We start from the raw sequence: 27268 nt of genomic DNA, 5'->3' as shown, positions 1-27268 counted from the left end.
TGGGGATGCCGACACGTCTCCGACGTATCGATAATTTGTTATGTTCCATGCCACATTATTGATGATATCTACATGTTTTATACACATTATATGTCGTATTTATGCATTTTCCGGCACTAACCTATTAACGAGATGCCGAAGAGCCGAGTTCTTGTTTTCTCGCTGTTTTTGGTTTCAGAAATCCTAGTAAAGAAATATTCTCGGAATTGGACGAAATCAACGCCCAGGGTCCTATTTTTGCACGAAGCTTCCAGAAGTCCGAAGGGGAAAGGAAGTGGGGCCACGAGGCACCGACACCATAGGGCGGTGCGGCCTGCCCCTGGTCGCGCCAGCCTGGCGTGTGGGGCCCTCGTGTGCCCCCCCGCGTTGCCCTTCCGCCTACTTAAAGCCTTCGTCGCGAAACCCCCAGTACCGAGAGCCACGATACGGAAAACCTTATTGAGACGCCGCCGATCCCATCTCGGGGATTCGGAGATCACCTCCGGCACCCTCGCCGGAGAGGGGATTCATCTCCCGGAGGACTCTTCACCGCCATGGTCGCCTCCGGAGTGATGAGTGAGTAGTTCACCCCTGGACTATGGGTCCATAGCAGTAGCTAGATGGTTGTCTTCTCCTCATGTGCTTCATTGTCGGATCTTGTGAAAAGCCTAACATGATCAAGATCATCTATCTGTAATTCTATATGTTGTGTTTGTCGGGATCCGATGGATAGAGAATACTATGTTATGTTGATTATCAATCTATTACCTATGTGTTGTTTATGATCTTGCATGCTCTCCGTTATTTGTAGAGGCTCTGGCCAAGTTTTTGCTCTTAACTCCAAGAGGGAGTATTTATGCTCGATAGTGGGTTCATGCCTCCATTAAATGCAGGACGATGACGAGAAAGTTCTAAGGTTGTGGATGTGTTGTTGCCACTAGGGATAAAACATTGATGCTATGTCCGAGGATGTAGTTATTGATTACATTACGCACCATACTTAATGCAATTGTGCTGTTGTTTTACAACTTAATGCTGGAAGGGGTTCGGATGATAACCTGAAGGTGGACTTTTTAGGCATAGATGCATGCTGGATAGCGGTCTATGTACTTTGTCGTAATGCCCAATTAAATCTCACAATATTCATCATATCATGTATGTGCATTGTTATGCCCTCTCTATTTGTCAATTGCCTGATTGTAATTTGTTCACCCAACATGCTATTTATCTTATGGGAGAGACACCTCTAGTGAACTGTGGACCCCGGTCCATTCTTTTATACTGAAATACAATCTACTGCAATACTTGTTCTTTACTATTTTCTGCAAACAAACATCATCCACACTATACATCTAATCCTTTGTTACGACAGAAGCTGGTGAGATTGACAACCTCACCGTTTCGTTGGGGCAAAGTTTTGGCTGCTGGGCACTTCGAACTTGGAACGAGCATGAATAGATTAACGAGACTTCTTTCTCTTTTTCGTTTTTCTGGCGGGCAAGAGATGATAGCGACTCGCCAGACTCGAACTGGCATAGGCGGATCGGATCAAACGAAATTCGCCTTTCTTCCATCAACAGGAATCGCTTTGGTTACGCAGTTCTGGAAGATAAACTTACCAACACATTGTTGTTAACATCGTGACAGGCGTTGTCAAACTCGCGCACGCTGCGCCTAAGCTGGCGCATGTGTTGCACCGTGCTCCAGGGGCCCTGGTCGTCCACTGTCGGCTTCCCGTCCTTGCCCAGCCCGAGGGTAGCTTCAGTCAGATCGGAGAGGTTCCAATCATCAACGTACTTTTGAAGCGAGCCCAGGTTGGCCTTGCCACGATTCAGCTCGACGATCCGACCCATTTGTGCTGAGACCTTCTCGCCGGAGGCAATCGTAGCGCGCCCAACATGCAAAGTAAGGGCCTGGGCCAAGGAGCCGGTGGGCTGAGCCACCGCAGCTTTGATAGCGCCAGAGAGCTGCTCCGCGGTGATGTTCGCGCCCTTCCGGGAGAACTTCTTGCCGGGAGGAGGCTTGCTGGCAGATGCCGGTGATGGCGCAGCTGCGCCCTTGGCCGGGGAAGGTGGTTTCGTTGGTGCAGAAGAAGAGGTCTTGATGGGGGAAGTAGTTGGTACTTTACTGGTTTTCTCAAGGCTGGGCGGAACCGAAGGTTCCGACCGCCCGGTTTGTTCTGAACCGACGCCCGTGTTGCTGGCGCTGGTGTCTTCAATTTTTGGAGGGGAAGAAGAATCCTCCTCGACGCGGTGATGTTTCTTGTTAGGGGCCGCGCTCCCCAAACTTGTTGTACCTCCCGGAGGGGAGGAAGGAGCTTTGCCGGCACCAGAATGTGCCAGACTTTTGTGAGGAGGGTCCTGAGTCTTGCTAGAATCCTTGGGGGCCTCCGGTCTCATACCGGACGCGCTCCTAGTAAGTTCTAGAGCAGGTCTATAAGATGAAAGAAAATGGGAGTTAGCCGTAGAAAGTATCAAGAGTGAAGGTGTAAACCGGAAAGCTTCTTTACGAAAGGTTACCCGGAGGAGATTGGAATGGTGTTTTTCTTCTTCTTCGGAGGCCCGGAGCTTAAGATCTTCCGGCACTTGGAGGCTGGCTCGCTGCTTGAACCGGCTTCGGGGGCCGGAGCCTTCCGAACCCGAGAGGCCGGGGGATCCCCAACCTCAGCAGCAAGCGGAGTGACATGCTCCAGCACTTGACGATCCCCGTCAGCTGAAACCGACATAGCAGAGAGAGCATAAGATAAGGGAAGCAGATCAAATACCTCAAGTATTATGCAATCATCATCGTCGCTGCCGGAAGCATCGGCCCGAGCCCTCGAAGGGCGAGAAGCAGGGGTTTTACCGGAACGTTTGGTGTGCGTGGAGCCCATCAGGTGTGTGTTTCCGGGTCGGAAGGATCCGGGTCCTCGTCGACTTCGTAAGTGCGTCTGGGGGCGTAAGGTTCCGGCTCCTCGGCACTGATGCGAGCAAAGTTCTGCAATACAAGGAATAAACAAGTTAGAGAACAGTTTTCAACATTCCAGAAGCCCCAAGATCTAACTTGGGATGCTGACGGACGTCGGCGGCTGTGAGGCTGCATGCCCCACATCCAGTCAACCGGCATCTTTATTTTGCAAATCTGTTTGGCCTTGGCGACCACATCAGATTTGGTGAGCGAGAAATTTGTGATCCTTGTGGGATCAAACCGCCCGGTCATTTGGCACATTTTATGGGCACGGCGCTGCAAGGGGAGAACCCGGCGCGAGACAAAAGCGTGCACTATATCGTCGGCGCAAATGTTGGTGGTGTCGTTGAGCGTCTCAATAAACCGGATGATCCGGTTGGTTTCATCATGGCTGACCCTGGGGTTGAACCGCCAGTTGGTTCTGGCGGGTGCGCCAGGAATATACGCCGAAAGGTTGATCAAGTCAGAGGGGCCAGAGTTCCTAACATAGAAGAAGGTCTCTTGCCACGCCCGGCAAGACTCTAAACCGGTCAATTTATAATAGGGACTCCCCTGGCAGGGCGTGAGTATGCACGCCCCGCACTGCACTATTGGTTTGGGGATTGGGAGTTTCGGATCCTGGATCGAATTGATCCGGACGTTGTAGAAGTGAGCGAAGGTTTCGACGGTAGGCAAGAGGCCGACGAAACCTTCCATGAAGGAAACAAAGGAAGAAAGATAAAAAAACGGCATTACCGGGGAGATGGTGGGGCTGAAGCTCATAGAAGTCAAGAAAGCGCCGGAAGAAGTCCGACGCCGGAAGACCAAATCCGCGCTCAAAATGGGTGGTAAAGATTACCACTTCGCCTGGATTGGGCACAGGCTCACGCTCGTCACCCAGAATCCGGCAAAATACCTCTTCCGGTATCCTCCGGGACCGCTACAACCAGTCAATCGCCGCTTGGCTCACGTCAGAGACCTTCGAGGAGCCGCGCGTGTAAGCCGCGAGGTTTGGGCCGGCACCTTGATCCGGACCGTCGGCTTCTTCCTCCAGCCCAACGAGCTCCTCTTCCAGCCCGTCGGCTTCTTGATCTACGGCGTTCTCCTCGCCCAAAGAGATCTCGGGCTCCTCACTAACCCGTGAGCTACCGGAAAGATCTAATCCGGATCCTTCTTATGCCATTATGCAAAGCTACTGGAGCTATCTAACAACCAGATTCTGAACTTCTATTCGCTTGCAAAGATCTAAGCACAAGAGAAAAAGAAAGAGGAAAGGGGTAAATAAATCTACCGCACCTATGAAGAACACGAAGAACACAGAGAAGGGAAAAGAAGTATATCGAGGCACACTGACCTTAAACGGGGCGGCGGAAGTTCCCCACGGCCGTGCTGCTGAGGTTCGCCGGGGGAGAAAGCTTCGGCGGCGAGTGGCGGCGCGGGACCTCGAGAAGCAGTGTGCGTCAGAGAGAAGAGGGGGTGAAAAAAGCAAGAAACGGCGAACGCCAGAGATGGGCAGCGCAGTCCCCGCAAAAGTTCGCTGGAGAGAACAGCTTTGGCGACGAGCGGCGGCGCAGAAGTTCGGGAGGCAGAGAGCTCTGAGGATTGGAAATGGCGAAGGGGAGGAGTGCGATGAGGACGAGAAGGAACCGTCGCCCCTATATATGCGAGGAGCTTAGTGGCCCAGAAACCGCTCAGCCCACGCCCCTTCCGCTGATGGGCCGCCACGTGGCACCACAGTACATGCCGTTTTGGGAATGGCCACACCAAGGGTCACACGGATCAGGTGCGGCACATTAAATGTGCGTGGGAGACGAGGGATTTGACCCCCGCTGACACTGCCATGTCAGATACAGTGCGCATGTCACTGACAAGCACAGTTATCGAGATATTCTCGACTTCGTCGAGGAGAACTTAATGACAAAGAAACCGTCGAAAACAAGCCGGAAAAGCTCCGATGAGTTCGGTTGTTCGGAGTGGGTTCGGTAAAACACCGGCTAAGTTTAACTTGAAACCGGAATGATTAAACCGGTACGTTTGGACTAGGAACCTGGCGTGGTCCGTCGGAAGGATCCGCTGGACCGCGCCAGCTTCGGGGACTAATGTCGGGGAGATGGCCCCCGGTAGGCCAAGACTATGGCAAATATGCCATGATAAACCATTTGAATACCGGATTAAAGATTAATCTGGATGTTCAAAGTTGAGTGAGAACTGAGCTAAAGTGATACAAACCGGTATACCAGGAGGGGTATACCAGAGTACGAGAAACATAAGAGATTGAGGTACACAGGCAAAGATGTCGGAGCTCAAAGGTAAAGATACCGGAGATCCAGCATAGGCTCAACTGTTCCAGTCAAAGATTCCTTCAAGGACGAAAAGACAAGATGACCGAAGCATTTCAGCTTTAATCGAAGCCCTGACGCCAAAGAAGTTGCTGACGTTAAAGATACCAGGCGAGGTCATCAGCCGTATGATTAAAGAAAGAAGAAGCGTCATTGGGGCCAAAAAAGCTTTATAAAGTAGCTTAGCTCATTAAAGATGTCATTAGGGTTTCTTCCCTTGTAAGCCACCTCTCCCCTATATAATGAGAGGAGGGGCACCCCTGCGCGGGGGAGACTGACGGTTCATTAGACGGTCAACACTTGGGTAGAGGTTTTCACCTTGTAGTTCGTATGTCTTCAACCTCTGGCCCTTGGCCAAGTTCATCAATACAATCTTGAGTTTAATCTCTTTCTCCCTCTTAACCTTCCCCTCACCCGGATGCCTACCCATGGCATATGTTGTTCCACCACGATGACAGATAGTGGGAGCATAACAACAACCTCTATGGAGTTTTGCAACGCCCACGAGCGTAGGCATACAGATGCCGGATATGCCAAAAGAGATTTCTCCTGAACCCCCATTACACACCCTATAAAATCTCTGACCTAGAAAGCCCATGAAGACGACAACGCCATGGACTACGGATTGGCCATGTCTTAAGTGTTTCTCCTTTATAGAAGGTGCTAGAGTTGTAGGTGCGCCATTAAATCCTTTCACAACATTGTCGTTTAACACGTTATCCTAGGAGATATTAAAACTTAAGGGACCACTACTTCAATGCATTTTCTCTTAAGGATTGTATCTAAACAAGCTTGCACTTAATGATTTTGGGTAGGAGTGGGCCTTCGGTCCCGAAAATTTGTTCTTCATATTTCGGTCTATTTTAATTTTGATCTTTCAAAAATTAAGATCCAAATATACTTGTTCGTTTTACTACCCGATAATTCGGGTTCGGTTATGACCGAATAGAGTGTGTAAACGCTGAACTGGTGTCGTTCTACACAATTTTGTAACTTCTATGGTTATTGGCCAGCAAGTACAATGTTGGAGAAAGCTATCCATTAATTTTTTAATGATAAGGGATGTGCTTGCAGTAACAAGTAACGATCTAGTTCATGTCTAAATAGAAGCACTGGATTTTTAAATTGGATCCCTTTTAAATTTTGGAAGGGGCAAAGCGTGAACCAAAGCACTAAACTGAACCTAACCCGCTAGGTCTCCTTGGAAGAAAAGGTTATTTGACATTTTATTAGAATTTTGCTTGCAATGGACCGTCAATTTAACCAACATAATATGAATTATACCATAAAAATTATACCATTAAAGTACAACATCTATTTTTTTTAATTATATATGTTTTCTAATATATATCTTATATTACATTTGTTAAATTTACGATCTAGAGATATGTGACGTCTTATAATATCAACAGAGGGAGTCTAGAGACACAACAAGAAGATCCTAGTATTGAAAGGCCTAACTGTCCTTTTTATGTGTGCCAAATTTTAATTTCCAGGCCTAACTGTCCTGTTTACTTGTGCCAAATTTTAATTTTTAGGCCTAACTGTCCTGTTTACGTGTGCCAAATTTTAATTTTCTTTAGATATTTGCGCACTAGTAGATTTTAATTTTATTTAGGCGTGTGTGCCGAGTCGTGTGTGCCACTCAATGACCGGGCCGTGTTAGAGCAACTGAATTACCACAAAAAAGAAGTTCTTGAAAGTGACACCAGAGTGCTAGTAGCATACACCGGAAGAAGGGACCCTGATGTCCATTGCCGAGCACGAACGGTCTCCTTTCCTCTAACGCTCGAACGCAGAAGCTATATTACCTGAATCATTCTCTCAATTCTTTGATTTTCGATCTTCCAACTCCTTGAAGCCGCAAATCCCCAGCCAGATCCCGGATTGGAGCGGCACGGCGGATCCCGGATTGGCGCGCGCCACCAGGGACACCGGGGTCGACGCCCCGCGTGCTAGCAGCAGCACCGTGGGGACGCGCGCCCGACTCCCGCCGCCGCCGAGGACCCCCCAGCTCGCGTCGCTTCCCGGTGCCCATTTCCGTCATGGCGAAAAAAGTGGTGCTCGTCCTGTAGTTTGACCATGCTCACAATCCGTTCGACGAAATGGTCCTTGTCATTCCTGGGCGTGGCCGGCGCCCTTGTGATCCTGGCCACCGCCGTCCATGTGTTCATGGTGCCAATCCTTCCTTCTTCCTTGGATTTCTCCGGTGCTCGCCGTGGCATCGACCGGCCGAGGAATGTGCTGCCAGGCGTTGAGATTGTGGACTCACGCCTCAGGGGTCAGTTCCCTGCTGATTCTTATGGAGCCGTGACGTTCCGTGGCGCGCCGTGGAAGGCCGAGATTGGGAGATGGCTCGCTGGTTGCCATGCCGGCTCATCGGCTGTCGATGTTACTGAAGTGTGCACTAAGCTTTGTCATTGATTGTTTCACTCTGATTTAGCTTGCTTTGGGTTAATTTGTTCTTCTTTCTGGACAGGTTATAGGCATAAAGAGGTGCGAGAAAGACTGCAATGGGCATGGTGTGTGCAACTATGACCTGGGGGAATGCAGATGCTTCCATGGATATGCTGGTTAGTCTTACTTTGTCAGGCACTAGTGGAGGTTCCCTAGGACCAAAGGGGGCCATGCCCCCCCTACCCCAGAAAAATGCTCAATCATAAAAATTATACATATCTCACTAACCGTACATGGTTTTTACACTTTAGATCGCGCCTAGGCGATAGAGTGCACCTTCAGCGCCTTAGAACGCCTTACCGCTTTTAAAACCATGTAACCGTATACATTTGCAAGTGGACTTATGTAACAAAAGATTGTACAATCCTCAGTCTATAGCTTGAGCTTTGATAGTATCATGCGATGCAAAAGATTAAGTACATGACATTCAGTTTCTGCAGTCATCGATGCATGTATCTATTTATGAAAAAGTCTCAAATGTTTAATCTGTTCTGGTTCTGTGGCGGCAAGTTAGTTCAGATAGGAGATTCATGTAAGAGGTTCTGGAATAGATTAGAGTTGCTGCCCGCTGGCCGGCTGGCAGGCAAGACAGGTTCAGACCCAGAGACCAACTCCGATTCAGTAAGGAGCAGTCAAGGCTTGAGGACTTGCCCAGCCGTAGGAAAAATAGGGTAAGTTAGGAAATCAAAGCCGTGTCCTTGTCAAGTTAGAGTCCTAGTACTACTAGTTCCTTTTTTTTTACATGCCTAGTATTACTAGTTAATCAAGTCTTCAGCGATTCTACAAAAGCATGCCCATTGTATAATTCTGATCAGGCAATATACGAAATTCTCTCACTGCCCTATATGCTCTCCCGATCCAGTCTACTTGCTGATTCCCCAATCTCTTCCTGCCGCCTCGACCATAGCCCCTACCCAACACCGCCAGTACAACCTCAGGAGTAAAGGACACAACATCTTTTCTGACCATTACCCGATATGATGTAATGGGGAATGAACTAGTGCATTAATAAACTGTAGACCTTTTTTGTTAGATGATTATTCTCTTAGTTATCTACCTTTCGTGGATTATAAGCAGTTAATGGCATGTTCATTTTTATTAGTGCTACTTTACAAAAAATAGCTTTTTTGTTTCAAAATAAAGGAGCATATATATTAGGTGCTATGGCAGGACGGGGTTGTATTGATTTGCAACACTTCTTTTGTTTATCAAGTGACCACATATATGGCTTGGTTGATACAGGGAAAGGATGTGAGGAGGTTCTGAAGTTGGAGTGCAACCTCCCAAGTTCCACAGAATGGCCTGTAGGACGATGGATAGTTTCCATATGTCCAGCTCAGTGTGACACAACGAGGACAATGTGCTTTTGTGGACCAGGAACAAAATACCCAGATCGCCCTGTGGCAGAAGCTTGTGGCTTCAAAACAATGTAAGAGTAGCATATACACTAATTTTGATTCTTTCTTATGCTTCAGAATCAGTACCATATATTGTAGTATTACTGAGCATCTTTAGTTTATCCTTCTAGCTCTCCCGCAAAACCTGGTGACCCAAAGCTTACCAATTGGAAAACACCTGATCCAGATGTATTCACAACAAATAGCAGTAAACTGGGATGGTGTAATGTGGACCCTGAGGATGCATATTCTTCCAAAGTGAATTTTAAACAAGAATGTGATTGCAAATATGACGGACTCTGGGGTCAGTTTTGTGAGACACATGTTGAATGCAGTTGTATTAACCAGTGTTCCGGACATGGACACTGCCGTGGTGGTTTCTGTCAGGTATGTCTCGTGCAAATCTTTTCGGTAAAAGCCATGAAATTTCTGCAACAAGCTGTTCTGTATGCATAACCTTTGTTATGATCTAATTAAAGATTTCTTTCAGTGTGAAAGTGGATATTTTGGGATTGATTGCAGTGTCCCATCGGCTTATTCACTTGCATATGACTTGCCCTTATGGCTCAGACCACCAGTGAATTTGTCAGACCCAAAAAACTTAAGCCATATCCCCATCAATGTCAGTGCTGTTGTTCAGAAAAAAAGGCCACTTATATATGTGTATGATTTGCCAGCTGAGTTTGACAGTCATCTTCTTGAAGTAAGTCTTGACCATAGGTTTTACTCCTTATTTTCTTCTCTTCATAGAGCTTTGCTGAAGCTTTGACGTTTCATGATATGTTTTATTGCAGGGACGGCATTACAAGTTAGAGTGTGTGAACAGAATATATGATGAGAACAACAGAACTATATGGACGCGGCAACTGTATGGTGCTCAGGTTTGCTAACCTAGTCAACTAGCAAATATGATAAATGTTGGTAGCTCCATGTTGATACTAACATCAATCCAGTTTACAAGGGCACAAGAAGATCTGACACATGTTTTATTTTTCATACAGATAGCACTCTACGAGAGCATTCTTGCTAGCCCTCACCGCACACTGAATGGGGATGAAGCTGATTATTTCTATGTGCCGGTTCTTGACTCATGTCTAATAACTAGATCCGATGATGCCCCACACCTGCTGATGCCGGTAACCATTATCATCCAGATATTGTACTTTGGTTGTTGATATTCTTCTTCAGTAATTGAGTTCTAATTTTAGGAGGACCTGCGCCTGAGGAGTTACCATACTCTGGAGTACTACAGAATGGCTTATGATCACATAGCACAGCGGTATCCTTACTGGAACCGCACTTCTGGAAGAGACCATATTTGGGTGGGTATTTACATGTAATATAGTAAATGGTCCTTGCATAGCCAATCATCCATACTTGCAACTTACAAAAAAACAGTTCTTTTCATGGGATGAAGGTGCCTGCTATGCTCCAAAAGAGATCTGGAACAGCATGATGCTTGTCCACTGGGGGAATACTAACACAAAGCATGAAAATTCTACGACTGCTTATTGGGCTGATAACTGGGATGATATTCCTCTGGATAGAAGAGGCGATCATCCATGTTTCGATCCGACAAAGGATCTCGTGCTTCCAGCATGGAAGGACCCTGACCCAGCAGCTATCTGGCTAAAACTATGGGCAAGGTTTGTATGAACCTAGAGATGTACGTTTTAACTACTTGAAGGTTTACACCCTGACAGTGCAAGCTCTTGCAGGCCAAGGAGCAACCGTAGAACACTTTTTTATTTCAATGGTAATCTAGGATCAGCCTATGAACAGGGCCGCCCTGAAGACACGTACGTATCTACATGTATGTCTGTCTATGTATGTGATCAAATTGTTTCTTGATTTTCTTCCACTGTATAACAGGTATAGCATGGGGATTCGACAAAAGCTAGCAGCTGAATTTGGTTCGACGCCAAACAAGCAGGGGAAGCTTGGAAGGCAACATGTAGCAAATGTAACAGTTACACACTTACGATCTGAGAAGTATTATGAGGAACTGGCAAGCTCTATTTTCTGTGGTGTATTGCCAGGGGATGGCTGGAGTGGGCGCATGGAAGACAGCATGCTTCAAGGATGCATTCCTGTCATAATACAGGTGCCACAGCATTCATTTCTTGTACTCCCTCCGTCCCGAAAAGTATGTCGCAGATTTGTCTAAATTCATGTCTAGATACATCCGAATTTAGACGAATCTGCAACATCCTTTTCGGAACGGAGGGAGTATTGCAAGTCAGGGAAACCTATAGTCCTATAATGTGTATCTGACAAGACTAAATAACAGAGCAACTAATTATGTGATCATACCTATCTGCTTTCGTGGCTTAAATTGTAGGATGGAATATTTCTTCCCTACGAGAATGTGCTTAACTACAACAGTTTTGCAGTCCGCATACAAGAAGATGACATCCCAAACCTCATTACAGTCCTCCGAGTATGTGTTTATGCTTACTTTCCTTCTCATTTCTTTTGTGCATGGCCTGTGCAGTTTGCTTACTATTTTCTTACTCACCAGGGAATGAACGAAACACATATTGAGTTTATGTTAGGAAATGTTCGCCAGATCTGGCAGAGGTTCTTTTACCGCGACACTATGTTGCTAGAAGCACAGAGGCAGAAAAAATTGTACACTGAAGAGGCGCCCTGGTCAGTTGAGGTTTCGAAATTAGAAGATAATGATGATGTCTTTGCAACTTTTATACAGGTAACTGCTGAAAAAAATATCGAGTGATTTTTCTCCATTACCTGGTTTGAAACTAGATGATAGGGTTGAAAATCGTACTTTTCATTTTCAGTAGCGAGGCATTATACATTGCGTGCTTGCATTGCTGACGAAGAATGTTTTTACAGGTATTGCATTATAAATTATACAATGACCCTTGGCGGCAAGGTCTCCTCCAAGAAAAGGAAACAGGGTTGCCAAACATCTGCTCAAAGGCTTCCTGAAATGCGCAGTTGCAACCTGTGAAGAAGATAAGCATAGGAGTATTTCTTGATGTAGTAGAAAGTAAAGATTTCAAAAAGTGTACATGTGGTCCTCTAAAGGGATCTGTAGAGTTTCTTACATACAGGATACCTCTGAATGGAACTGAAACTTACCTTGTCGGTTTCAGTTATTGACAGACTTGTTGTTTTGACAAATAACGTCAGACCATTCTTTGGGAAACATACTCTGGAAAAGACAGGTTGCAGTAACCATGGTTTTAAAGGCGCCAAGGCGTCCCAAGGCGATGGGGGGGCGCCTCAACGCCTAGGCGCCCAAGGCGCATTGTAAGGCGACGCCTTTGAGGCTGCCTTGCTAGAAGCAAAGCATCAGCTAGGTAGGATGAGCAGAGGCAAGCAGAGTCAAAGCAGGCAAGAAGAAGTGCATCACATACACACACCAGACACCACCAAGGCACCAAGAGAAGCTGTCATGGAAGCTGTATATTGTTTCCCCTCTGGGAGAGGGATGCACCAGTGGGAGGAGTCGCCAGAAGCTTGGCCGGAGCTGGGGAGGCCGACAGATGAAGGAGCAACAGCAGCAGATCTGGCCAGAGTTGGGGAGGTCCCGTGAGAGGAGCTCCCCCTCTCTCTTCCCTCTCTTTCCCCTATAGATGGCCCTCAATTTCCCTCCCAGCCCGCCATTTCTGTTTTCCCCTCCTGCCAGCCCAAAGTTTCCCACGCACAGAACAGAGGCGTCCAGATTCTTGCAAGACGGCGATTTCGCGCCTAGGCGACGCCTTTGGACGCCTTGGGCAGAAAACAAAGACGACGCCGATGCCTTGCCCTCTTGGAACGCCTAAAGCGATGCCTTTAAAACCATGGCAGTAACCTTGTCTTCCTGGTCCGAATTGATGTAATACCAAGCAAATATTGATTTATAGGTAATATCTTCCTTGACTGCACAGAAACCATAATTGTGAACATATTTAGTGTCTAGATACATCTAAATTTAGATAAATCACATCCCATATGTGACAAGGGATATTTTTCCTTGGCTGCACAATAAAACATAATTTTGAACATTACGTGGATTACTTCTGCATAAACTCCCACTGTATAGTTTTCTTCAAGGAAAAAAGATGCTGATGTACACATCCACTGCATCAAGTTATATCGATTGCAATGTGTGCTGCTTAAACAACTGATAACTGTAGCATTTCTTTGCGTCATTTAGCATGCTAATGGAGGACTGTGTTGAAGTGTAGCTGCAGATATTCAGTTAACTGTTGTTGTATGTAACGATCCTATGTAACTAGCTGACCTGGTCTGTAGGTAGTTTAGATCTAGCACATTTGTAGCTAAGTGGGGCTGCCCATAACGGCACGATCGCTGTCATCCTGTATATATCTGTAACGACTGTGAGAGGAATCAGATCAGTGGATTGAGCACAATTCTAGTCTTGCAGTTTGGTATCAGAGCCCTTCCCCCTCTCTTCGTCTCTCCGTTCTCCCTCCCCTTTCCCAGCCATGGCTCCCTCCTCCACCTCCTCCGATGATGATGCAAACCGCACCCTTCCCCTAGCCGGCCACCTCTCCAACAACACGGCGATTCAGCTAGTCCCTTCCCCCCTCACCACCGGTGGCGTGGATATCTCTCGATACATCAAGTTCAAACTCGATGCGGCCAAGGGTAACTACCACAAGTGGCGCAACTTCTTCCTCACCGTCCTCTCCAAGTACAACGCCCCCGGGATCACGTCGAGGAGGAGACGGATCCTCACCTCGCCGACGCTGAGTGGCGCTCAGCCGACGTCGACATCATCCTCTGGATCTACGGGTCCATCTCTGACGAGCTGCAGGATGTGATCCTTCAGGCCGACGGCACGGCCTACACCGCCTGGCGAGCGCTGGCGCACTTCTTCACCGCCAACGCCGAGAGCCGTGAGACTCTCCTCTCCAAGCAGTTCCAGAACACCGTTCAGGGCGACATGGACGTCATCACGTACAGCAACAAGCTCAAGGGCATCGCCGATCAACTCGCCGACGTCGGCGCACCGGTAGGTGAGAAGAAACTGACCATGCAGTTCATCGAGGGCCTCGACACCAAACGCTTCAAGAACCAGCAGGAGTTCCTGGAGCTGGCGGGCCCGCCTCCAACTCGCCGAGCAGAAGCTGCTATCCAAGGCCAAGAACACACCGCAAGTTCTCCACGCCGGCACCGTCTCGAACTCCAACTTCCGCGGCAACTGCTACACATGTGGCGCCCCTGGTAACATGGCTCGTGACTGCCCTCGCGGCGGTGACCACGGCCATCAGGGCGGACACGGCGGTGGCCAGCCTCAGGGCTATGGCTACAACGGCGGCGGCGGCTACAACGGCTACGGTGGTGGCTACAACGGCGGCGCGCCACACGGATACCGTGGCGGCTACAACGGCGGTGGCGATCGCGGACGCGGTCGTGCCCGTGGTCGCGGGCGCGGTGACCACGGCGGTGGCGGACGCGGCAACTACAACCCTGGCTACGGCCACCAGCAGGGGTACGGTGGGCCAGTGCAGCACCAGGGATACGGCGGCGGGTACGGGCACCAGCAGGGGTACGGCGGCGCTGCTCCCGCCCAACCCAACCCACGTCCCACGTGGGTGGCACCCAATGCCATTGGCGTGCTCGGCCCACGCCCCGGCGTCCCAACTCAGGCGTATTCGCTACTGCACCACGCCGCTCCATCACAGACCGTGCTTGCACCACCGCCACAGCTGTCCTACGACTACAGCGCCATGTTCCACTCCGCTCCGAGCTTCGTCCACAACCACCCTCAACCTGAGTGGGTCATGGACTCTGGCGCCACAACGCACGTCACCAACCAGCCAGGTACCTTCACCTCGTCTTATTCCCCTGCAAACATTCATTCGAATAGCATCTTAGTTGGTAATGGGTCTACTCTCCCCATCTATTCTGTTGGCAACACCACTCTCACCTCACACCCTTTCTACCTGAACCACATCCTTTATTCACCATCTGTCATTAAGAACCTCATTTCTGTCCGCAAGTTTACTCGAGATAATCATTGTTCTGTCGAATTTGATCCATTTGGCTTTTGTGTGAAGGATCTAGCCACGCTGAAAATCCTTCTAACGTCCAGTAGCCGTGGCGACCTCTATCCAATCCTTGGCGATCATGCACCTGGCGGGAGTGCATTGACGGTCTCCACCATTCGTGATCTGTGGCATCGACGGCTTGGCCACCCCGGAGCAGATAGTTTCTCTAGGATGTCTCATAACTTTCTAGACACATGTAATAAACCGGCTGGCCACTCACTCTGTGAGGCATGCCAACTAGGGCGCCATCCGCGACTCCCTTTTTCTTCTTCCTCTAGTTTCACCACTGCTCCCCTCCAACTTATTCATTGTGATCTTTGGACATCTCCTCTCCCTAGTTTCTCCGGCTACAAATATTATTTAGTTGTCTTAGATGATTATTCACATTACTCGTGGACATTTCCACTTAGAAATAAATCAGACACTTCCTCTACCTTGCAGCGCTTTTTCTCCTACATCAAGACTCAATTTAATGTGATCATCAAATGTGTGCAATGTGACAACGGGGGGAGTTTCTTACCACCGACTTGCGAGCCTTTTTCAGTACTAACGGTGTCTCTTTTCGCCTCTCCTGTCCACATACCTCACCTCAAAATGGAAAAGCAGAACGCCTCATCCGCACCACGAATGATGTTGTCCACACCTTGCTCGTCCAAGCCAAGCTCCCTCCTCCCTTTTGGGTCGAAGCACTTCACACCGCCACACACCTCATCAACATCAGACCCTCACGCTCCATCGCACACGTCACCCCACACTTCCTACTTTTCGGCCACCACCCCACATACACCCATATCCATACCTTTGGTTGTCTCTGCTACCCGAATCTACTCGCCACGACACCGCATAAGCTTAGTCCACGATCAACACGTTGTGTTTTCATCGGCTATCCCCGTGAGCATAAGGGCTACCGCTGCCTTGACCTGGACACGCGACGTGTCATCATTTCTAGGCACGTCACATTTGATGAATCCACCTTCCCCTATTTTTCTCGTGCCGCTGCCACACCGTCACCTCCAGGTCCACCAGCCACACCAGATCCGGAGCCGATCATCGCCGGGATTCGTGCGCTGCCACAGCGCATCTCACCTGCCACCGCATCCTCCTCGGGATCGCCATCCTCCTCATCTGCCGCCTCCCCTGCTGTGTCCCCATTGGCCAGCCCACGATCCGCCCCGGGCCCCACGCGCACTCAGCCGACCAAGGCGCACGATCTCCCGCCCAACCCTGTCTCTTCTGCGCCCACCAGCCCAGCTCCATCGATTCTCTGTGCGCCACGTCCCCCGCCCCTACCTCCCCATGCCATTCCGGTAGATCCACCCCGGAACTCACACCAAATGAACACCCGTGCCAAAAACGGATATTTGATGCCCCGTCGCCTGTTCAACCTCTCCACCGTGACCACCACCGTCTCTCCCATTCCCTCTTCCTACAAACAAGCTCTCAAGGACCCGAATTGGCATGCTGCGATGTTAGACGAATATAATGCTTTGTTGCGGAATAACACTTGGTCGTTGGTATCATGTCCTGCAGGTGTCAACGTTGTGACAGGGAAGTGGATCTTCCGCCACAAACTCAATGCCGATGGAAGCCTCTCTCGGTACAAAGCTCGCTGGGTGGTACGGGGCTTCACTCAACAGGCCGGCGTCGACTACGGTGAAACCTTCAGCCCGGTCGTCAAACCATCCACAATTCGGGTGGTGCTCTCCCTCGCCATTTCTCAAGGTTGGGCCATCAATCAACTTGATGTGAAGAATGCATTCCTCCACGGCACTCTCAAAGAGACGGTTTATTGCCAACAACCATCTGGCTTTGCTGATCCCACCTTTCCATCTCATGTTTGTCGGCTGCACAAATCTTTATATGGCCTCAAGCAGGCTCCTCGCACTTGGTTCAACCGATTCACCACCTATTTGCTCTCTCTCGGTTTCCAGGCCTCCAAGTGCGATTCTTCCCTCTTTATCCTTCACCAAGCCACCCACACTGCATATCTACTACTATATGTCGACGATATCATCTTGACCGCCAGCACCACGACACTTCTTCGGTCCATCATTGACTCTCTGCAGCGTGAGTTCTCCATGTCCGACATGGGGGAGCTTCATCATTTCTTAGGGATAAATGTACACCAAAATTCGTCTGGCCTCTTCCTCTCCCAACAGCAGTACACTCTGGAGATACTGGACCGCGCCAACATGCTCCAATGCAACCCCATCTCGACACCCATAGACACACGCTCCAAGCTTTCCGCCCAGGATGGTGCACCCTTCCGTGATTCCTCTCTGTACAGAAGCCTGGCCGGAGCTCTTCAGTACCTCACCCTAACCCGACCTGACATCGCCTACAGTGTGCAACGAATCTGTCTGTTTATGCATGCACCGAGGACATCTCACTTTCAGCTGATTAAACGGGTTCTCCGTTACCTCCGTGGCACCTCCCATTATGGTCTGCAGCTGTTCCGTTCTTCCTCTCCTGATCTGACAGCCTACAGCGACGCCGATTGGGCCGCCTGTCCAGATACACGGAAGTCCACCTCAGGCTTCTGCATGTTCCTCGGTCAGAACCTCGTTTCATGGTCCTCGAAGCGCCAGCCCACCGTGTCACGCTCCAGCGCGGAAGCCGAGTACCGAACCGTCGCGAACTGCATCGCCGAGTCCTGTTGGATGCGTCAGCTCCTGACCGAACTTCGGCGTCTCCTGACCGAACTTCGGCGTCCACCTCGGCGAGCAACTATCGTCTTCTGCGACAACGTCAGCGCCATGTATTTGTCGACCAACCCAGTTCAGCACCAGCGCACGAAACACGTTGAGATTGACCTCCATTTCATCCGTGATCGGGTTGCTCTTGGGGAGGCCAAGGTCTTGCATGTTCCAACGACATCTCAGTTTGCAGACATATTCACAAAAGGGCTGCCGACGGTGGTGTTCTCTGAATTCCGGTCCAGCCTGAACAGTTTGCCTACCGATGTTCAGTCTGCGGGGGGTGTTGAAGTGTAGCTGCAGATATTCAGTTAACTGTTGTTGTATGTAACGATCCTATGTAACTAGCTGACCTGGTCTGTAGGTAGTTTAGATCTAGCACATTTGTAGCTAAGTGGGGCTGCCCATAACGGCACGATCGCTGTCATCCTGTATATATCTGTAACGACTGTGAGAGGAATCAGATCAGTGGATTGAGCACAATTCTAGTCTTGCAGTTGACTGAGCAATCACGAGACACTGCTAGATTTTTTCACAGATTTTTCTTGTATTGTTGTGTGCATTGCCCTCTGGACTGGTAGCTGCTAGAGCTGGTCAAACCAACAGGAGACCGGCCGAATATGAGCTGCCAAGGAGGGGATAGATCTTCAGGATGGTACGTTCGAGAATCATGGTGGACACATGCGTCGTGTCCGTCCGACGTGGACGGGAAGCATGTGAGGGGCGCGCTCGTGAGAGCAAAAATGCTGTGAGGTGGGTCTTTATACCGCATTCATACCCTTTTATTAGTTATTATTACAATATTACCATGGATCATGATGCTGCATAGGCATGAATATGCCCTGCTAGCCGTAGACGTCGAAGATGTCTTCAACGCTTACGCCTTCGATTCATATGTTCTTGCTCACATATTGTTGGACATATCTGTTCCTCTCCATTCCTTGTTCTGTCTCTATTTATATTGTCGCATACAAAGAAATAAATATATGTATATGTGTGAATCAATCGATGCAGAGGCCGATTAGTTATACTCCTTTTTGAAGAAAAGAATTGACTCAGTGTGTGGTTGTTGAACTGTGTTAGTCGTTGATTATTTTGTAGGATATCACACACAAAAAATAGGGGGAAAAACAGGCTCAGACAAACACTAAAATATGCAATATACGAAAATTGTTGGATAAATAGGATTATGTATTTATGATAATCCGTGCCAATGCCGGTGATAGACATGTTAACACACACACACACACACATAAAAATAAAAGGCTTTATCTTTGTAACCTCCCTTTGTCCCTTCTCGTTGACATCGCACGGTTCCGCCGCCACCTTGTTAGTTAGTCGACATTAGGGACCCTTCGATGAAAGTGTTCGCATCCTTGTGTACTTGCATGAATCTCAATATCCAAATCATGTGGTGGAGCGGATTTTTGGAACCTAGCCATGCCCGTTCTCGATGTCTCGGCAACTAGATAATTTTATGAATCAGATTGTGGATTCTTTGAACCTAGGTTCATAGAAACACACAAATTTAGAAAATGATGGTGCTAGGGTGTAAGATTTTAACTTAAACAACTATATCATTCTCATCTTCTCATTTACATTAAACTTAGCACATGATCATACTATTTTACACACAAAAAATTAGCATGGGTGAATTTCAACTCAATATATATGTGTCTTATTCTGGAATTTTACAAAACTTACAAATACGTTTGCTTGCCAAGTTTTATAGCTTGCAAAGATTCATTACTTTTTAGCACGAACCCTAAAAGAGGATTGAACCGGCGGGGTCAGATTTTTGTCGCAAGTGTGGCTATGTCTAGACGAATATTTTTCGAGCACGTGGTTCTTAGCTTTGACCTAGAGAGAAATTATTTCTTACTCGCCTTAGATACACCAAATTGTTAGAACAAGCGTAGTCATGCGCCATCAACATGCATGGTTCGAGAAATAGCTGCTCCCTCTGGCTCTAAATAGTTTTGTATAAATAGAATATATTAAATATCATGGGTATATCAATTACACCAAGTCTCTGCACCAAGATATTAAAAGATATCAAGGATGCATACAACCAAAGACAATAAAGAAAAGAGAAATGTAAGACAAAGACCAGTGATGAAACATTCGCAGCAACAACAACACTCTAACCACCAGCAAAGACAACACCCTGGCCGCAAAAGAGGTTCTCCAAAAGCTACATCTCTGAAAAGAAAACAATGCACATGCATTGTCGCCGCCTAATCGAAGATCTTGAGTTTTCGCCCTAGAAAGAGGCCGAGTTTTTTAAATAGTTAAATCAACGATGAGTATTATTTAGAGCCGGATGGAGTAGATCTTTTATCAAAGGGCTCATTGTTTGTTTAGCTAATCAAGAAAGTAAATTTGTTTGCTCAAAGGAAAAGAAAAAATAGAAAAGGAATTTGATTTTTTTTCTCAGGAAGGACTAGTGCATCGTGCATCCAGGAGATGCCCTAACGGTCACATGCGCCGATCGGGAAGCTCAGTCACGTTCACGCTCACAGGTCTTGCAAAAGCGCGACACTGTCGTGCCAACATGCATGCGTCCTCTTCCATCCATGGATCGCCGGCCGTGACAACATTTAAACCCCATGCGATCCGTCACACCCATACCCCGCGCTCCCTACTTATCCTCCATCGTCACACTCCCCTCACCACTTCACTACACCCCCACACTCCAAAACCTCACTCCCAAACTTCAAACTTCAAACTCCCCCGCTCCTGCGCACGTAAATTTCGCGCATTTCTTCAACCTGCTGATTCCGTTCACGCTACCTGGATATATTGCCGTTTGATCGGTCTGAAACTTTTGCCTCACTTCAACCAGGAGCGGAGCGGAGCGAGGTCGATCATGGAGAGCTACGTGCGGAAGCGGTCGTGGAAGAAGGGTCCGACGAGGGGGAAGGGCGGGCCGCAGAACGCCGCCTGCGAGTACCGGGGCGTGCGGCAGCGGACGTGGGGCAAGTGGGTGGCGGAGATCCGCGAGCCCAACAAGCGCGCCCGCGTCTGGCTCGGCTCCTTCGCCACCGCCGAGGAGGCCGCGCTCGCCTACGACGAGGCCGCGCGGAAGCTCTACGGGCCCGACGCCTTCCTCAACCTGCCCCACCTCCGCGCCGCCGCCGGAGGTGGAGCCGCCACCTCCGCGGCGCATCACCGGATGATCAGGTGGCTCCCTGCGTCCGGTGTCTCCTCCGCCGGCTCCGGCGTCGGCCCCAGGGGCTGTGGCTCCGCGGTGCCGTCGTACGGCCTCCTCAACCTCAACGCGCAGCACAACGTGCACGTCATACACCAGAGGCTGCAGGAGCTCAAGAACTCCTCCTCCTCGCCGACCAAGCCGCCGTCCAGGAGGACCCCACCTCCGCCTCCTCCTCCTCTCGCCGCCTCGTCTCCTTCCTCCACGGTGACCACCAACGCAATGCCGCCCTCCGAGCCGTGCTTCTACGCCCTGGAGCACGCGATGGCGCCGTACGAGGGCGCGCCGTGCGAGAGCGTGGGTGCCGCGGGCTTCGGCGGCGGCAAGCCCCAGCTCGACCTCAAGGAGTTCCTGCAGCAGATCGGCGTGCTCCGGGAGGACGACGGGGGCAGCGCAGCGCTTGGGAAGGATCAGGGCACTGGCGAGGTGGCGGACTCGTTCGGGTTCGGCGGCGGCGGCAACAACGGTGGCGCGGACTTCGACTGGGACGCGCTGGCCGCCGACATGAGCGACATCGCGGCTGGAGGTCATGGTGGCGGCGCCCTGGGCGTTAACGGGGCGTTCCACATGGACGATCTCGACCAGTTCGGCTGCATGCCCATCCCTGTATGGGACATCTGATCTTAACCATGCATAGGCATCGCTTGAAGAAAATTACAGTCCGATGGGTTAATTATGTAGTATGGGGTTTAGCTTCCAAGTTCATCTAGTTCTAAGGTTTTATAAGTTTGGCATGAGTTTTCCATCGACCTGCAATGAAGTTTTAGATCTCTTATCCGTCTTCTATAAGTTTAGCAGCTTACGCGCGCGAACTTTTGCTATTTTGTGGTAGCAAAATAAATTTTCAGTCGCATGAAAACAATTTAAAACCATGCTAGCAAAACAACAGAGAAAGGAAACACCAAAGCTAACATGTTCTGGTCAGGTAACCTGGGATCTCAAACTATTTTTGTTTACATAAAAATGGCGAGAACTAGGAATATAACAGATACCCAAAGACTTAACTGAAAATACGAATATGAAGGACCTGAAACAATCATAGTCAGATAGCATCTCATAAGAAAGATCCAAAGCATACACCAAGGCCGTCAGGCTATGCAAGGATGCAAGAACATATTTTGATCAGGTAACTAAGGATCTCAAACCAAAATTTTACAAGCCAAAAAAGTAAAAAGCTAATATGAGGGCCTAAAGAAATCATATCCAGACAGCATATATGAATTGATCCAAAGCAAGATCCACTGCTATCACATCAGGAGCTCCCAACTTACCCAACATATGAGATAAATACATCAACAAATGAACTTTTTCCGCACATGAAACTAGTAGGAAAATTGTATCAGACTGCCCACAAGAAAGCATTCACAATCAGTGCAAAACATTAGTCATACCACCAAAACCATTGGTGGAAACAAGACAAATGCTGTTACAGAGTACCGAACAATAATATTGCATCCTTATGCTGATACCTTTGGGTCATTTCCCGAATCATTATTGCAGGTATTACATCACCTCAACAGCCAGTAGCTTCCCAGTTGTATTGCCGCTACAATGGCAAATAAAGGGGCATATGCTGACACAGCAATGCCCACGGCCTACTCAAGACTGAATTATTTTGTCCGGTACAGTGCCAAATCAAGTTGATTTTACTTGTATATGAGAGCATCCCTCCCAGGTCCAACACCAATGTAGTGGACTGGAACACCGACAAGCTCTTCTATCCTCTCCACATAACGACGGGCAGCTTGGGGTAGCTCACTGTAACTCCGAACAGAAGAAATGTCACTGTCCCAGCCGGGAAGTACCTCATAGTTGACCTGAAACACGAGACAAACATATGAGCATATGAAGCATGTCTATTCTAACCTTTCATTTAAATGTAAGCAATTACTGCCAAATTGGTAATGCTATCGGTTTGCAAGAACAGACTTGCAGCAGGTACATTAGCGACTTAACTGTATCTTGTAACCAGAGAAAGAAGAACACATTTTGCATATAACATAATCATGGATTATTCCAGGGTACTACTGCTCAGCCATGTTAAGTTAACCCAACAAACAGAACTATGACACAATAGTTCTTACCTGCACTTGCTCTAGGGTGTCAAGATCGCCTGGGAAGGACTGTAATTTCTGTCCATCGATTTGGTTATAAGAAACACCCAGCTTAATTTCTGGTAACCCAGACAGAACATCAAGTTTTGTCAGATTAAGAGATGAAAACCCGTTGATGTCACAGCAGTATTTGAGTGCAACAATGTCAAGCCAGCCACAGCGTCTTGGTCGACCTGTTGTCGTCCCAAATTCCATTCCAGCCTTCCTAAGAGCATCCCCATCCTCTCCAAGTAGTTCTGTTGGGAAAGGACCAGAGCCAACCCTAGTTGTGTAAGCTTTTACCTGCATGTAAAGTAGTGGATTAGATAAGTGTTATATCACAGAAAGATGACGGTTAAATTACACTAATTTCAACTTACAACTCCAATCAGGTCGCCAATAACTCTAGGGGCAATCCCAAGGCCGGTGCATATTCCACCAGCAGAAGGGCTAGAAGAAGTCACAAATGGATAAGTTCCAAAATCGATATCCAACATAGTTGCTTGACCACCTTCAACAAGAATTTTCTTCTTCTGTCGGATAGATTCATTTAACACATGAACTGTATCAGCAATGAAGGGCTCCAAACGCTCTGCAAACCTCTTGTACCTCTCAACCTCTTCGTTGAGCATGCTTTTGCTGTACTTGAAGCCTTCAAACCTCGCAGCAGCATCTTCCAATAAAACATCAAGCTTATCACCAAAAGTGTCCATGTGCCTTAGATCACAAACTCGCAGTCCATTTCTAGTGACCTTGCTGGAATAGCAAGGTCCAATGCCTCTCTTAGTCGTCCCGATAAATGAATTTGCTAGCTCAGCTTCCCTAAGTCCATCTACAGTCTGATGCAGATCAAAGAGCAAATGGGCTCGGTCAGAGACCAGTATTCTTCCATCACAACTGACTCCATTGGATCGAAGACCATCAATTTCACCAAAGAACCCTGGAACATGGATCACTGCTCCATTTCCAACAACACATAGTGTTCCCTCATGGAGAATACCGGATGGAACAAGATGAAGGGCAAACTTCTTGCCTTCAGAGTTGTAGATGGTGTGTCCAGCATTTGCTCCACCCTGTTCATTTAGTCATCAAAGGGTTAATTATCCTGATTTTTTGTTCAGTTCCATGTGTGCTCTAGGAACTCAGATGAAGGGCTACAAAACTTAAGAGAAACTGCCAGCTGGCAATGATCACTTATGCTACATATCCATAATTTTATTTACATATACACACTAAAAAATCATTGGAGAAATAAAGATTAATCTTGATAACTGAAGAAACTCAAGGGCAGGGGAATGTAAACTAAACAAGAGAATGGAAATAGCTAAGCATGTCAAACTCACAAAAATGCAGACATGAACTTCCAGGAGCAGCAGTAATAGTAGCTTATTATCAACAAAAACTGATACTACAAAGGTTGCAAGAAGCGATGAACCACTAGCCCAAAAATGAAAGAGTAAACAAAACAACAGAAGTACCCAAGAGGCCTAATGAAGATTATGGTAAACAACAAAAGTACCCAAGAGGCCTAACGGGGATTATGGTAAAACCTCAAGCATGAGTGAGTTAAACGAATCAGACTGTTTACCCACCAAATCATACAATCTTACACATAATATCGCCACACTACAGGGAACAAAGTGGTCATCGTTCTTTTATACATGGATGAAAACACTACATGGATAACTAATCCTAATGTGTCTTAAACATCAGGAAGGAAGTTCTCTCTAGTGCCACTGTTTATGACTAGGTGTTGAAGCATTTCATTTCGTTTGCCATCTAAAAGACAAGAGGTTAGCACCCATCTCTAATCATTATAGCTAGCATGACCAAACAACTAGAACTTCTTGTAATCACTAATCCAATTTTCCAGACAGCATCTCGGAAATGTAAAAAAAAAACAATTCAATAACAAAGCTGGGCTAAAAGATCTGCCACTTTGCCCCCTTTGAACATGATTCATAGATCAGATAAATCCAGGTATACTAGGCATAATTTGTAGCGAATCAGTCCCAATATTAACACCTTCGGAATGGGTTTTGTGTGTGTGTGTGTGTGTGAGCGTCGTTATTCAGTTCAAACTAAATACTACCAAAATTTTACTAAGAAATAATCCTCTTTCCAAACAGGTCCTGGAGGAGGCGAATTCTACACACTGGTTACTCTATCATCCGGATCAAACATCAATCCACCAAAACAGCCTCGACTATCACGATCCTATCAGGCGTGCGGTACCAGAATTTCCGCTAGAACGCGCAACTAGGCAGCTTTTCAATCGAGGATTAACACAGCAGGCAAACCGGAGCATAACCAGAACCGGGACCGTATCTCCTCACCTGGCAACGCGCGACGATGTCGAAGCGGGGGGCGAGCACGTCGACGAGCTTCCCCTTCCCCTCGTCGCCCCACTGCGACCCCAGCACGCCGGAGACCTGGCTGAGCGCCGAGACCCTATCCGCGGCGGCGTCCGCCTCGACCGCGAGCGCGGACGCGGCGACGGGGGCGGGAAGCCGTCTCCTGGACAGGCGGACGGAAGGCGGCGCCGGGACAGCCGGGGACAAGGACCTGCCCCGCCGCCCAGTGGCGGCGGCGGCGGCGGCGGTGGCGGCGGGGTGGTTGAGAGTGGAGAGCGACATGGGCCGAGGGTTTTAGGATGTGGGTGCTGTGTTTTCTTGTTTAAATAACCGGATTTGCACGTGTAAGAACAGGTGGGGCGGAATTGGATTCCTTTGGGCTCTTGTTGGCTGTCGAAGAATGCAAGGGCCGCTTTCATTCGTAGAAATGTTAGAGGAAATAAAGATATGAATAAGAAAAAAAAAGGTGGCACTGAAGGGATGGGACATAGGAAAAGTGTAGGAATTTTTTCTTTAGATTGGGTTTCAAAGGGAAAAGACAAAAAAAATCTACAATTCACTCAAACATCTTTTTTATATTCTATGCATAAAGCACGAGATAAAGGTAAAGAATTGCATGATGATGATCTAATCTTATCTTTAGTTTGTTTTAACCATGATTAGACTATGGTTTCAAGGATTCCTGTGTTTCTCCTATGCACACGAATAAATCGCACAATTTCGTAAATTCTTGTGTTTTTACAATCTTATGGGTTTGCCAATGCATTCCTATCGTATTCCTATGTGTTTTCTATTTCCTATTTTTTTGAAATCTTACGAATTAAAGAGGCCAGAAAATTGTACGATATTGTAAAACAATTTAGTTATTTCAAAAAGAAAAAAAAAACCTTAAGTAAAAAAAAACTGTACAACCACTAATGTTGTTCCTGTGGCTAAGATTTCACATAGTTGCTCAATGCCCATATGTTGTTTTTTATTTGTAATTTATTTGCATCTATGAGCATTTACATCTGCTATGTAGCATATCTTGTTATTAACTATCGTGAATTTGTGTGACATGCATCATATATGCTTTTCCATTACCATGGATTTGTGAATTTGTAGGTCTGAAACAATGAAAAAACTATGTAGTAAAAACTTAGCTATATTCAAAAAAGCTTTTACAACCAGTTGCAGCGTCTAAGGTTTCACAAAATTGCACATTGCTTCTGTTAGGGCCTCTTTGATTTATAGGATTCTGAAACGATGCAGATAAGAAAATCATAGAGAATAGGATATAATTTCATATACCGTTAAAAAAGGGGATAGAATGGCATGTGTAAAATAAAGTATTGAAAAAACACCGGAATTTTACGAAACTAGTGTTTGATTAGCAGGAATAGAAAAACACAAGATTCCTAATTTGCATAATCAAATCAAGGTTTAAATAAATTCAAAGATAAGATTAAGTTATCATGTAATTTATGGCATTTCCCTTGATCTCTCTATGTAAAAATGTAACAAAGATGTTTTAGTTGATTGTAGAATTTCTTTGTTTTCCCTATGAAACCTAAGCCGAAGGAAAATTGGAGGAAAAAGAATTCAGATGTGCAAGCTAGAAGAAATGCTCTTGTGTCTTGGAATAAAAAAATTGCACGCCTAAGGATCAGGGAGACCTTGGTGCTTTAAATTTAGAAATACAAAGCAAAGCCTTGCAATTGAAGAATTTAGACAAATTCTAAAACAACATGGATATTCCCTAGATTAGGGAGGCTGATACGTCTCAAACGTATCTATAATTTCTTATGTTTC

At 47.5% G+C, this 27268-nt stretch overlaps 3 protein-coding genes across 3 annotated transcripts; 2 read left to right on the top strand and 1 right to left on the bottom strand.

The window, feature by feature from the left end:
- The first annotated feature begins 7266 nt into the window (after positions 1-7266).
- LOC124701568 lies at positions 7267-12111 on the top strand. The gene is made up of 14 exons (XM_047233655.1): positions 7267-7643; positions 7723-7816; positions 8943-9129; positions 9229-9484; positions 9588-9800; positions 9892-9978; positions 10099-10233; positions 10306-10419; positions 10496-10743; positions 10816-10896; positions 10970-11201; positions 11439-11537; positions 11619-11807; positions 11954-12111. Exons 1-14 carry the CDS (start codon positions 7326-7328, stop codon positions 12047-12049), a joined length of 2349 nt encoding a protein of 782 aa, XP_047089611.1. The 5' UTR covers positions 7267-7325; the 3' UTR covers positions 12050-12111.
- An 8577-nt stretch (positions 12112-20688) lies between these two features.
- Positions 20689-21651, top strand: LOC124694803 (dehydration-responsive element-binding protein 2E-like). The gene has a single exon (XM_047227746.1). It carries the CDS (start codon positions 20689-20691, stop codon positions 21649-21651), a length of 963 nt encoding a protein of 320 aa, XP_047083702.1.
- Positions 21652-22391: 740 nt separating this feature from the next.
- Positions 22392-25759, bottom strand: LOC124701567 (adenylosuccinate synthetase, chloroplastic-like). Its single transcript, XM_047233654.1, has 4 exons — positions 25460-25759; positions 23504-24196; positions 23115-23426; positions 22392-22847 (listed from the first exon to the last, which is right to left on the bottom strand). The coding sequence occupies exons 1-4, from the start codon at positions 25757-25759 to the stop codon at positions 22677-22679; spliced, it is 1476 nt and encodes a 491-aa protein (XP_047089610.1). The 3' UTR covers positions 22392-22676.
- Between the last annotated feature and the right edge of the window lie 1509 nt (positions 25760-27268).

Source organism: Lolium rigidum, chromosome 3 (genome assembly GCF_022539505.1).
Source record: "Lolium rigidum isolate FL_2022 chromosome 3, APGP_CSIRO_Lrig_0.1, whole genome shotgun sequence".
Lineage (NCBI taxonomy): Eukaryota > Viridiplantae > Streptophyta > Magnoliopsida > Poales > Poaceae > Lolium > Lolium rigidum.
This window is presented reverse-complemented; position numbering and strand designations above follow the sequence as displayed.